This window comes from Bos indicus, chromosome 14, assembly GCF_029378745.1.
Source record: "Bos indicus isolate NIAB-ARS_2022 breed Sahiwal x Tharparkar chromosome 14, NIAB-ARS_B.indTharparkar_mat_pri_1.0, whole genome shotgun sequence".
NCBI lineage: Eukaryota > Metazoa > Chordata > Mammalia > Artiodactyla > Bovidae > Bos > Bos indicus.
Genome location: NC_091773.1, coordinates 32,811,304 through 32,825,927, shown reverse-complemented (window position 1 = coordinate 32,825,927; position 14,624 = coordinate 32,811,304). Strand labels below are relative to the sequence as shown.

Here is a 14,624-nt window from a genome sequence, read left to right as displayed (position 1 = left end):
CTCTCTCTCTCTCTCTCTCTCTCTCTCTCTCTCTGTCTCTCTCTCTCTTTCTCATTCAGGGTTTTTTTTTCTAGGCAAACAGAGGATCCTGGCTTTGGTCCTGTAAGCCTGTGCGCCTTCTGTGTGACCTCGTACTCCTAAATATCAGGTGTGAAAGTAAAAGCAATATTTTTGCATTGACATATTTTTTCTAAAAGCGTATTTATGATAATTGTTGGCATCTTCCAGAATAAAAATGAAAAATAATAAAATTTCCATGAAGTCTTCAATAACAGGAACATTAGGTAAGTAGTAAAAATGTGCAGTGTTATGCAACTTATTTAAATGGAAACTCTCCCGAGCTAGTGCTTTGAAGAGAGGTGAGAGGAGGGGAGGATGCATCCTGAGGAGGATATTAAATAAGTGTCAAGGCTTCCACAATTTTATCCAGTGAGGCTGAAATCCATTTTCAGTTCAAAGAATAATTAGTATGTTCTTTAGCTCACCAAAGATAGGTTAATGTAGAAAGCAACCAGGCTGCAAGTCAGAGAGTCCAGGGAAAAAAGGGAAGGACAAAGTCCAAGCAAGTATTCAAGCTAATTTAGGGTTCAGGCAGCTACGGCTTTGTAGAACATACTGGAGGGAGCAAATGAACACAGAAATAGTGATAATTATGTCTGTGTACTTAGAATAAAGACAAAAATAAATACAAGATAGAGGTTATTAAATTTCTGCAAATTATAAGCTAAGTCACTGTATAAGATGGAGACCCGCTGGGGCAAATAACAGTGATGGACAGAGGAAGCCTAGAAAAGCAGGACAAAGCCAGGAGACCTCATCTATTACTTATTCTACCTGCTATGGTGATCAAACCAGTCAATCCTCAAGGAAATCAGCCCTGAATATTCATTGGAAGGACTGACTGTGAAGCTGAAGCTTCAATACTTTGGCCACCTGATGCAAAGAGCCAACTCACTGAAAAAGTCCCTGATGCTACAAAAGATTGAGGGCAGGAGGAGAAGGGGTCGAGAGATGATAATATGGTTAGATGACATCATCAACTCAATGGACATGAGTATGAGCAAACTCTGGGAGATAGCGAAAGGCAGGGAAGCCTGGTGTGCTGCAGTCCACGGGGTCGCAAGGAGTCGGACATGACTTGGCAACTTGAACGACAACAATGGCATACAGTCAAGACCAAGTTTTGCACAGAATTAGTATAGATTGAAATTTTAATGATTTTAAAATATTATGATGGTTTATCATATGTGAAATAGGTCGCCAGTCCGGGTTCGATGCATAAGACAGGGCGCTCAGGAACAGGGCACTGGGCCAACCCTGAGTGATGGGATGGGGAGGGAGGTGGGAGGGGGGTTCAGGATGGGGGACACATGTACACCCATGGCTGATTCATGTCAATGTATGGCAAAAACCACTATAACATTGTAAAGTAATTAGGCTCCAATTAAAATAAATTCATTAATTAAAAAAAAAATTATTGATTTATCAAAGTAAATCCATATTTAAAAGTACATTCACAAATTCATTTATTTAGAGAATCAGAAATATGTTTTTGGTACCAAACTCAAAAGGTATAATCTTACTTGTAACAGGATACTAACTTTATTGCTTTTGTAAATTATAATTATTAACATATAGTCTATTATTGAACTAACACCCCCCAAAAATGTCCTTTTCATTATAGGGGACTGGAATGCAAAAGTAGCAAGTCAAGAAACACCTGGAGTAACAGGCAAATTTGGCTTTGGAATACGGAATGAAGCAGGGCAAAGGCTAATAGAGTTTTGACAAGAGAACACACTGGTCATAGCACCCTCTTCCAACAACACAAGAGAAGACTCTACACATGGACATCACCAGATGGTCAACACCAAAATCAGACTGATTATATTCTTTGCAGCCAAAGATAGAGAAGCTCTATACAGTCAGCAAAAACAAGACCGGGAGCTGACTATGACTCAGATCACGAACTCCTTATTGCCAAATTCAGACTTAAATTGAAGAAAGTAGGGAAAACCACTAGACCATTCAGGTATGCCATAAATCAAATCCCTTATGATTATACAGTGGAAGTGAGAAATAGATTTAAGGGACTAGATCTGATAGATAGAGTGCCGGATGAACTATGGACAGAGGTTCGTGACATTGTACAGGAGGCAGGGATCAAGACCATCGCCATGGAAAAGAAACGCAAAAAAGCAAACTGGTTGTCTGAGGAGGCCTTACAAATAGCTGTGAAAAGAAGAGAAGTGAAAAGCAAAGGAGAAAAGGAAAGATAAAAGCATCTGAATGCAGAGTTCCAAAGAATAGCAAGGAGAGATAAGAAAGCCTTCCTCAGCGATCAACACAAAGAAATAGAGGAAACCAACACAATGGGAAAGACTAGAGATCGCTTCAAGAAAATTAGAGATACCAAGGGAACATTTCATGCAAAGATGGGCTCGATAAAGGACAGAAATGGTATGGACCTAACAGAAGCAGAAGGATATTAACAAGAGGTGGTAAGAATACACAGAATAACTGTACAAAAAAGAGCTTCACAACCCAGATAAACACAATGGTGTGATCATTTACCTAGAGCTAGACATTCTGGAATGTGAAGTCAAGTGGGCCTTAGAAAGCATCACTACAAACAAAGCTAGTGGAGGTGATGGAATTCCAGTGGAGCTATTTCAGATCCTGAAAGATAATGCTGTGAAAGTGCTGCACTCGATATGTCAACAAATTTGGAAAACTCAGCAGTGGCCACAGGACTGGAAAAGGTCAGTTTTCATTCCAATCCCAAAGAAAGGCAATGCCAAAGGATGCTCAAACTACCACACAATTGCCCTTATCTCACACACTATTAAAGTAATGCTTAAAATTCTCCAAGCCAGGCTTCAGCAATATGTGAACCGTGAACTTCCTGATGTTCAAACTGGTTTTAGAAAAGGCAGAGGAACCAGAGATCAAATTGCAAACATCTACTGGATCATCAAAAAAGCAAGAAAGTTCCAGAAAAACATCTATTTCTGCTTTATTGACTATGCCAAAGCCTTTGACTGTGTGGATCACAATAAACTGTGGAAAATTCTGAAAGAGATGGGAATACCAGACCACCTGACCTGCCTCTTGAGAAACCTATATGCAGGTCTGGAAGCAACAGTTAGAACTGGACATGGAACAACAGATTGGTTCCAAATAGGAAAAGGAGTACGTCAAGGTTGTATATCGTCACCCTGCTTATTTAACTTATATGCAGAATACATCATGAGAAACGCTGGGCTGGAGGAAGCACAAGCTGGAATCAGGATTGCCGGGAGAAATATCAATAACTTCAGATATGCAGATGACACCACCCTTATGGAAGAAAGTGAAGAGGAACTAAAAGGCCTCCTGATAAAAGTGAAAGACGAGAGTGAAAAAGTTGGCTTAAAGCTCAACATTCAGAAAACTAAGATCATGGCATCTGGTCCCATCACTTCATGGCAAATAGATGGGGAAACAGTGGAAACAGTGGCAGACTTTATTTTTCTGGGCTCCAAAATCACTGCAGATGGTGATTGCAGCCATGAAATTCAAAGACGCTTACTCCTTGGAAGGAAAGTTATGACCAACCTAGACAGCATATTAAAAAGCAGAGATATTACTTTGGCAACAAAGGTCCGTCTAGTCAAGGCTATGGGTTTTCCAGTGGTCATGTATGGATGTGAGAGTTGGACTGTGAAGAAAGCTGAGCACCGAAGAATTGATGCTTTGAACTGTGGTACTGGAGAAGACTCTTGAGAGTCCCTTGGACTGCAAGGAGATCCAACCAGTCCATCCTAAAGGAGACCAGTCCTGGGTGTTCACTGGAAGGACTGATGCTGAGGCTGAAACTCCAATACTTTGGCCACCTCATGCGAAGAGTTGACTCATTGGAAAAGACTCTGATGCTGGGAGGGATTGGGGGCAGGAGGAGAAGGGGACGACAGAGGATGAGATGGCTGGATGGCATCACCAACTCGATGGACATGAGTTTTGGTAAACTCCGGTAGTTGGTGATGGACAGAGAGGCCTGGCGTGCTACGATTCATGGGGTCGCCAAGAGTCGGACACAACTGAGCGACTGAACTGAAATGAACTGAACTGAAAGGGGTTCTGAGATTTAAAAAAATGAGAACTTCTATTTCAATGATGCCTAAATGCATAACTTCAAATTAAACCTCCCTCATGAGCAACAACTCATATAAATATGTTCCATAGACAAACTAAACAATCCAAAAGAGAAATCTTGATGCTATATCAACCTGCAAAATTTGCTGTTTCCCCAGGTGTTCCAATTTTGCTAAATGGCACCAAAATTTATCTACTTGCTCATCTCCCACACCTAGGACTCAGCATTGACTGATTTCTTCTACAACTGAACTACTAACAAGTTCCACTGACACTACTGTTAAAATATATTCCTAGTCACATCACTTTTCACCACCTTCACAACTATCACCCCAGTGCAAGGGGTATATTCCCTTGGCATCTTGGAATTATAAAAAAAAAAATCTTAGTAAGGTTTCCAAAAGGTAGTTCTACAAAAGTATGTGTCTTGTCATCATCATATGGATACAGGCAGAATCCCAACAGTTTAAATAATATTAGTTTTCATTATTAGTATAGTAATTCAGTGACTACAGTGATTCAGTTTTCTCTAACTAAATTCTAAAACTCTCAACTCAGAAGAATAGGTGATATCATATATTTCATGCAATAACTTTCATAAAAGCATATAACTTTGAAAGTTTGCAAATAACTTTGCAAATAACTTTGAAAGTTAGCATCCAAATAAATTAAATTTAAACACTTTATGTTTCAGAAACTCTTTCATTTAGACATTGGATTAAAATGTAGGTTCTATATTTTAGTCTCACTAGATGGATAGTTCAACGTACCTTATCGAGCTCATCTGAAATTGCAATACCTGGGAATCAAGAGAGACAAAAAAGTTTTAGAAGTAATCCTTAATAACCCATTCTTAAAAACAAAAGTTCTATTTGTAGAATGAATACATTTTCCATTCTATTTTTTTCTTGTTAATGGTACTTCAAAATAATGTGTACTTTCTTTCTACTAATGAAAACAAATTAGGAATTTAAGACAACTATAACAGCTGCTGAAACAATGGAAATGATGCAACAAGAAACAAGCACCATACTGCTTGTTAAATGCAGAACAAACCTGCAAAGACAACTGTAGAGAAATGGTCTTTATGTGCTAATGACAATCAAGTGCAGCTTAGCTTGTTACAACAGTGTTCTTTGTTAAGAACTGATTCAGATTCCTAGAGTAGTAAAAAAACTAAGGCAGAAAGATGTTTGAAGTTCATGTATTTTAATTCCCTTATTTTCCAGATAAGGACACAGACAGGGGAACTTAAAGAATTGTGTTCCATGTTCCCTGAGATCAACAGCTTCTTGGGGCCAATGGATCAAGATTCCTCCTCACAAGCTCCCCTTCTATTCACACACTCTTTAGTCCAATTTTTATCTCTATTATTCTTCCAAAATTGTTCTAAGTTAGTAACATAAAAGTTTTAGCCCTTATTTCTCTGTGATGACAGACTCTGTTAACTCCAGTCTCTTGAAATGCAGCCCTGCATTTTCTATTCTCCTTTGTCTCCTTCACAAAGATCTTCTTCTTTGAGGGGGGGTGGGTAGTAAGTCCTTTCCTGAAATGCCAAGGATACTCTTCCCCTTGCCTTGGCCCTGCAAAAAGAGTTTATTCACTCATTTTTTTAGAAAGTTACCAGTTGATCTTAAAAATGTTTTTTCACACCTCAGACTTATGAATCCATTATTCATATAGACAGCAGTAATACTTCACCTACCTAGAGTGTAGCCAAGAACTGGCAAGTAAGTCAAAAGGCCTCACCGGCCTTGTATTATCAAAATGCATGTCACACAGAACCTAAGCCTCACTCAAGAGCTAGTTCCTGCGTCCTCTGACCACTCTCCATTTTAGCAGTTATCGGGAGCTTTTGCAGGGCCAAGGAATTTTACCAGTGGAAAACGAAGATGAAGAAAAAGGTTGCTATGAAGACATGTTAAAGACAAAGAATGATAAAAGAATGATAAAAGCTTCTTGTGAATTCTTTCAAATAATTTTATCAGCATATATAAGTATACATACTAAGGCTTTATGCTGCTCTATGCACATATAAAACCAAATCGGAAGCACACACACTATTTTGTTATCTGTTTTGTGTATAAAACATTTTTATATTAGTAAATATTTTCTACAGTATAATTTTTAAGGAGTATAAAGTAGACCATTAAAATAAACAAATTCTTTTAAAGAGTTTAAAAAAATAAAGTATACCATTGTATGAATGTGTCATGATTTCTTTATCCATTTTTCTTTCTCTAATAAAAGATACTTAATTTCCAACTTTTCCTATTAAAATTCCCATGGCAGTAAACAATGAAACATAGCTTGGACATGGCTACACACAATGAATAAGTTTCCTATCCCTTTTTTTTACCAACTTATCTGCCACTTCAGACAGTTAGATTTTCTGAAGTACTTTCCATCCTTGATTTTTCTAAAACATTCTATCTCGATTTTCATCTCAACTCTCTGAAAATGCCTTTCCAGTGTTCTCAAGTAGATCACTTTTCTACCTGTATCTTAAAGGTTGATGATGTATGTGCCGGCTGGATGGGTGGGCTCTTTTTCTCTATACACTAATGATTCCCATATCTGTACCATGCAAAGGCTGTTCACCTCACACTCCCACAGAAATGTCTGAAGACTAGATAAATAAATGAACAAAACAACTGCCACGTTATCTGCTTCCGTTTTTACTCAGAGGCTGTTACCCTCTAACTCCTCAGGCTGTTTGTCAGAAAAGACTTTTGCAGGATGTTCATGATTGATGCACTAAAAAAGTTCTGTTGTTGTTGTTCTTTTTTTTTCTCAATTGATTCCGGACAGCTATTATCAGTCACAGAGCATAAAATATCAGCCCTCTGTTCTCCCAACAGCTGGACTTTTTTCCCTGGAAAAGCTCCAGCCAGTGTTTCACCTCAACTGCAAACTGCAGATGAGTGTCTAAATGGACTAAAGATGCCCATCCTATCGCTGCCTCCCTTCAGACAGATTAGACTCAGAAAAGCTTTGGGCTCACTCACTGCTGGCGTAATCCTTTAATAGATTTCTGTCTCGTTCAGTCGGTAAGTCATGTCTGATTCTTTGCGACCCCATGAACTGCAGCATGCCCAGCTTCCCTGCCCTTCACTATCTCCCAGAGTTTGCTCAAACTCATGTCCACTGAGTCAGTGATGCCATCCAACCATCTCATCCTCTGTCACCCCGCCTTCTCCTCCTGCCATCAGCATCAGGGTCTTTTCCAATGAGTCAGCTCTTCCCATCAGGTGGCCAAAGTATTGGAGTTTCAGCTTCAGCATCAGTCCTTCCAGTGAATATTCAGGGTTGATTTATTTTAGGATTGACTGATTTCATCTCCTTGCAATTCAAGGGATGCTCAAACATCTTTTCCAGCACCACAATTTGAAAGCATAAATTCTTACGACTGAGTTATGTGCTAATCACTGTACTACATGCTGCGGAGTCCAAGTCCTGGTTCCCCTGCCTCCACACAGTGCAGAGTCCAGCGATCTCTGAAAGTAGATCACAGCACGTAAGTGTGCACGGGGAAAACAATGGAAGCACAGAAAGAGGGGGACAAAACCCAGTCTCGAGAAAGACAGCAGCAATAAATCATCAAGGGCATTTGAGCTGAGACTGAAGAGAGGAGCAGAAATTAGCCTGGGGCAAGTAGGAGTGAGATGTCAGGGCACAGGCACAGCATAAGCAAATATGAGAAAGGTAAGAATATCATGAGTGCGAAAAATTCCCCTGTTACTGGTGCATAAGTGCGGCCTGATCATGAGTCATGAGAGATGATACCAGACAGGTGACTAAGGGTCAGAGCATGGAGAACCTTCTATGAGTTTTGTTGTTTTTTTTTTTTTCCATAAAGAATTTTTTTTGATGTGGACCATATTTAAAGGTTTTATTGAATTTGTTACAACATTGCTTCTGTTTCATGTTTTGGTTTTATGGCCAAGAGACATGTAAGATCTTAGCTCCCCGATCAGGGATTGAATTCTCATCCTCTGCATTAGAAGGTGAAGTCTTAACCACTGGAGCACCAGGGAAGTTCCTATGAGGTTTTAAGGAGCCACTGAATGTCTGCAACAAGTGGTATCAGGTTTTCACGTAGATAGAGCCCACTGACTGCAGTAAGGGCTGTTTGGAGGAACTGAGAAACAAGAGTGTGGACAGGACTGGTTATTCATGCCTCAGACTATTTCCAATTCTCCTGGGCTCACAAACTGGACTACATTCCCCAGCCTCCTTTGCAGTCAGTTGTAGAATGTAGGTGATGTCATTCATGCACCTCCACTTGGAAACATTAGAAACCACCCCTGTAATCCTCTATTGTCTCTGTCTGCTTGCAGGACCCTTGGATCATGTGCTAAAGATGGGAGAATAACAGGGTAGAATAGTCTGTATTCCCATCACACTCTGTTGTTGTTCAGTAGCAAGTTGTGTCCAACTCTTTGCAACCCCATGGACTGCACCATGCCAGGCTTCCCTATCCCTTGCCCTCTCACTGAGTTTGCTCAAGTTCATGTCCATTGAATCTGTGATGCCATCCAACCATCTCATCCTCTGTCGACCCCTTTACCTCCTGCCTTCAATCCTTCCCAGCATCAGGGTCTTTTCCAATAAGTCAGCTGTTTGCATCAGGTGGCCAAAGTATTAACGTTTCAGCTTCTGCTTCAGCATCAGTCCTTCCAAAGAGTATTTAGGGTTGATTTCCTTTAGGATTGACTGGTTTGATCTCCTTGCTTTCCAAGGGACTCTCAAGAGTCTTCTCCAGCACCAGGCACACTCTGTGCAATGACTGAAGACTTACATGGTATTAAGTATAAAAGAGATGTTGGCCATGAGACTCCCCTAACACAAAGTTATGGCAAGCCCTTCAGCCACAGGCTCAATTCAGGTAAGGACTACACTTGGTTTTTTCCTGTCATGGAACAGGAATGAAATGAAATAAAAATGCAATATGTAAATGGATAAACCAATGGTCTGATCAGTGATGTTGAGTGTGAATTACAGGGTACTAGTAGGAGCAGAGAAGAGAGTCACACCCAAGAGAGAGTGCGGGTGTGCTAAGTCGATTCAGTTGTATCCAACTATGTGCGACCCTGTAGACTGTAGCCTGCCAAGCTCCTCTGTCCACAGGATTTTTCAGGCAAGAATACTGGAATGGGTTGCTATTTCCTTCTCCAGGGCATCTTCCCGACCCAGGGATTGAACACACGTCTCTTATGTCTCCTGCACTTATGAACCTGCATGGCAGGCAGGTTCTTTACCACTAGCGCCATCTGGGATGCCCCCCAAGAGAGCGGGGAAATCTCAAGACTTGGGAATTAATTATTAAACAATCAGGGAGAGGGACTTCCCTGGTGGTCCAGTGGTTAAGAATCTGCCCAAAAATGCAGGGGACATGAATTCAATCCCTGGTCCAGGAAGATCCCACATGTCGCAGAGCAATAAGCCCCTGAGCAGCAAATACTGAGCCCACGTGCCTACAGGCTGTGCTCTGCAACACTGAGAAGTCCACTCGCAGCAAAGAAGAGCAGGCCCCGCTCGCTGAAACTCAAGAAAGCCCGTGCATAGCAACAAAGACCCAGTGCAGCCAAAAATAAACAAATAATAAACATTTTAAAAACACTCTGCCTTCTAACGCATGGGGTGTGGGTTAGATCCCTGGTCAAAGAGTTAAGATCCTTACATGCCTCATGGCCAAAAAAACAAAACATCAAAGACTTTAAAAATTGTTCACATCAAAAAAATCTTAAAAAAAAAAAAAAAAAAAAGATTAGGGAGAAAGATGAGTCCAGTTTGGCTGAACCAGTAGGTAGGTGTCACTGGCTAAGATAAAGCAAACAAAGAAAAGTAATGGTAAAGGAAGTATGATCTACTTAGATAAACTGAGTTTGACATGGCAGTGGGATACCACCACCTTGTATAAAATCATAAACAGTCTGGATGGGAAATACACTCATTTGAGTTAGCTGTATAGGGGTGATAATGAAATCTCTGAGGGAGGAGAAGGCTAGACACAGAACATTTGAAAGAACAGAAGCAGAGGATGAAAAACATCTATAGCAGCAGGAAAGAAAGAGGCATATGAGAATGAAACCTATAAGAAATGATGGGTAGGGCATCCAAAGACCATCAAATGAGGGCCAGGTCCCAGAAACTAAAACATCAAGGGTTTGAAAACAGACAGAGTCATCAGTGGTGTTAAAACGACCAAAGCAATTTTTGAAAATGAGAAAGAGTGTCCACTGAGTTTGACAATTTGGATTCAATTGGTGGTGACCATAGTGAGAAAAGTCTGAGTGGAATGACAGGTCCGATAATATATCTATACTGAGGAGTGAGAGGAACCTGAGCAGGCGGAGAAGATGCGCATTAACCGTTCTTTTTGAAAACTTGGATGAAAGAAGAAGAAGGAATTCTGACGCTGTCTGAGGGAACTCAACCTCAAGAGGAGGTTGTCTGTGTTTGTTTTAACGTCAGTTAGAGCTGTGGTGTTCATCATGGGAGCTACTCATTAGATGGCTAACGAACATTTGAAATGTGGCTCATCCATGCTGAGGGGTGCTGTAGAATAAAATTCATAACAGACTTTTGAAGACTCAGTATGAAAGAAAAACAATATAAAACACTGCAATAATAATTTTTAGATGGAATATACATTAAATAATAATTTAGATATGATAATAATATACAATATTATACAATATACAATAATATACAATAATATAACAATTGTATATTGTATATAATTGTTATATATTGTATACAACAATATACAATTGTATATTGTATAACAATTGTATATTGTATATAATATACAATAATATTTGTATTATACAATTGTATATTGTATAACAATTGTATATTGTATAACAATTGTATATTGTATAACAATTGTATGTTGTATATAACAATATACAATAATATACAATAAATGATAATAATAATAGTAAGTTAATATTGCAGAGAAGGTGATGGCACCCAACTCCAGTACTCTTGCCTGGAAAATCCCATGGACGGTGGGCTGCAGTCCATGGGATTGCTAAGAGTCGGACATGACTGAGTGACTTCACTTTCACTGTTCACTTTCATGCACTGGAGAAGGAAATGGCAACCCAGTCCAGTGTTCTTGCCTGGAGAATCCCAGGGACAGCAGAGCCTGGTGGGCTGCCGTCTATAGGGTTGCACAGAGTCAGACACGACTGAAGTGATTTAGCAGCAGCAGCAGGTTAATATTGCATTAAAATTAATTTTACAGGTTTCTCTTTTGCTTTTTTGTAATGTGTCTATTTTGAACATATAAAATCCCATGTGTGGCTCATGTTACGTTTCTGTTTGGCAGGGCTCAGCTGAAGTATGTTATTGACTGTCAGGGATAAATAGTAATAACACTAATAATATCTGTGGCAGGCAGAAGTCTAGGACGGCTCCCAAGATATACTCCTGGGCAGTCTTTTCCCTTTGAGTCTGCATGGTGGAACCACTGAAGATGAAAGGGTATCTCTCTCTTGGCTTGGTTACTCAACAGCAGACTGAGCAAATCAGAAGTAAATCCTGGTGGCCCTGACCTAATCAGATGAGCCCTTTAAAAGAAGGCAAAGCTTCAGAGAGATGCTCCCCCGTGGCCTCAAGGAAGAAACAGTTCATTGTTGTTGTGAGAGGAGGAGACCACAAGACAAGGACCCGGGAATGAGCTAAGAACACTCCTGGCCAATAGCCAATGAGAAAACAAGGGGTCTCAGTGTTGCAAGAGCAAGCACTGAATTTGACCAACAATGTGTATGAGCTTAGAAGACCCAAGCCCAGGAGTAACCCCAGCCCCAACCAGCACCTTAATTTCAGCTTCCCAGGCCCTGAGCAGAGGACCCAACTAACCTGGATTCAAACTCCCGAAACACAAAAATAGTAAGATAATAAATTTGTACTTTTTAAAGCTACTAAGTTTCTGGTAATTTGTTATACAATAATAGAAATGGAATATTATATCTAATGTTTGTGCTGTGTGTGCTGTGCTTAATCAGTCAGTCATGTTCAACTCTTTACGATCCCATGGACCATAGCCCACCAGGCTCCTCTGTCCATGGAATTCTCCAGGCAAGAACACTGCAGTGGGTTGCCATGCTCTCCTCCATGGGATCTTCCCAACCCAGGAATCAAACCCAGGTCTCCCACATTGCAGGCAGATTCTTTACTGGCTGAGCCACCAGGGAAGCCCAAGAATACTGGAGTAAGTAGCCTATCCCTTCTCCAAGGGAATCTTCCTGACCCAGGAATCAAACCAGGGTCTCCTGCATTGTAGGCTAATTCTTTACCAGCTTAGCTACCAGGAAAGCCCCCTATATAATGTTTAATTGGCAGTTATATCTAATGTTTACTTGGTAGTTACTTCATAGCAGGCATGCTATTAAATACTTTAGACACAACATCTCATGTGATTTTCATAAAACCTTCAGAAATAGTACCATGATTATTCCAACTTTACAGTAAAGGTGAGAGAAACACAGAAAGGTTTATTCCCAAGGTCATGAAGCTAATAATTGGTAGCATTCCAGGCCACTGAAACTATTCTAACATATCTACCTTGAGGTAAGGAACACAGCATGAAGAGGGTCACAGGTCATGTCTGACTGTAAGATAAAGCATTACGCTGAGAGGTTTGCAAAAAGCCAGAAAAAGAGCATGGTACAGTTGCTACTGATACACAATTCCTATTTGCAAACTGGAGAGAATTTCAAATCTTTCCTGTTATTATTTGAAAGAGAGAGAGAGAAGGGAGGAGGGGGTTGCATCTAAGTCTGTATACACTGACAGCTGTAGAGATGAGATAATTCTACCATTCTGAGGGATATAAATGATTTTTTGCTGTCAATCTCTACTAGTAACAAATACTTTAAATAATGTATTATCTTTTAGGAAGTAAAACTAGAATAAAGCAAAGACCAGCCTTGCCAGAGAGAATTCTATCAGAGACTGTATGAAAATCAGGCATTCACTAAAAACTTCCAATCTTTCCTGTGGTACAGGAAAACAGTTCACAATAATAAGACAATGAACATTCCTCCTGACCATAACTGGAGGAAAGATTCCATTCCCTAAGTCTTCCTATTAAATAAAACAATGGTTAATAAAGTCACCACTATTTTAGAGAAAGAGTTATCAAGTCAAAGTCTATTATAAAAGTCAAACAAGATCAAACACGAATGAACTGACATCTAGCTTCAGGAAGATGGATGAACAGTTTGAGATTAAATAGTTCAATTCTGGGCAACGAGATCACTAAATAAACATTGTGCTCATGCGTGCTCCCTCATGTCCAACTCTCTGCAGCTCCTCAGTCTGTAACCCACTAGGCTCCTCAGTCCATGGACTTTCCCAGGCAACAATACTGGAGTGAGTTGCCATTTCCTTCCCCAAGGGATCTTCCTGACCCAGGGATCAAACCCACAACTTCTTCATCATCTGCACTGCAGGCATACTCTTTACCACTGAGCCACCGGGGATGTTTCTACTAATTTACAATGATCATCTCAGGTGAACTGATAACCGAGTAGTTAGACACATGTTGGACCTAAGACAAGAAGTTAATATTAAATCTCAGATAGCAAAAATCACAGAAACTCAGAAACTTACCCAGAGAAATAAGCAACCTTGCCCTGTGTGAACAACTGCTCCCTTACCCCACATAAACATCACCATTACTGCTACAAAAAACAGAGCCCCTTTATAACGATCAAGTGACACCAAAAGCATATATATACACACACACACACACACACACACACACATACAGACACACACTAAAGCCTCTGACATTCGTGAACATAATAATTAGCTGAAAACTCATTTTATCATTATTTGGTCCAAAAGTAAACCTAGCCAAAAACAGGATTTTCTTGAATCTCAACCAAAGAGTTCCTACTAATGGCAAAATTATGAGAATCTATCAGAAGGCAAGTTAACATTGAGACAGGCTTATTACACAAAGTTCACAAAGGTTAAATAAAAAATCTAGTGGCACTAGTGAATTATAAATTAAGAAGTATGAAAAAGCTAAATCTCTCTGAAAAACAATAAAATATAGTATATAAATACATAATTATAGTATAGCACAATATATAAACACACAGATATTTATATAAACAATTCTCCCAATATATACTAAGGGAAATTTTTAACTTAGAAAAATATCAAGAAACTAGTAACACTGCTATTTTAAAAAACAGACTGATTTTAAAACATAATCTACTAGAATTTACTAGTATTCTAATATAAATCTTTAATATGCTATCACACCAAAAGACAATTTTAGTGCAACTATAGCATTAATATGTTTACAGAGATGCCTAATTTTTAAAATTGAAAGATATTTAAGAACCAGAGAAAGACAGAAATACTTTGAACTCACTACAAAAACTGCAAGTGTATACATATATATATTTACATATAAATACATACTTTATGTATATACTATACTTTATATATAGAATGCATTG

General features: G+C 39.5%; 1 protein-coding gene across 4 annotated transcripts in view; it reads right to left on the bottom strand.

Annotated features, from left to right (window-relative positions):
* Positions 1-14,624, bottom strand: part of C14H8orf34 (chromosome 14 C8orf34 homolog) — a 364,577-nt gene that overhangs the window by 258,159 nt on the left and 91,794 nt on the right. For all 4 annotated transcript variants that reach the window (XM_070802638.1, XM_070802639.1, XM_019974143.2 and 1 more), the window contains one exon: positions 4,905-4,933. In XM_070802638.1, coding sequence (XP_070658739.1) covers positions 4,905-4,933 — 29 coding nt within the window. The remainder of the gene's footprint in view (positions 1-4,904; positions 4,934-14,624) is intronic.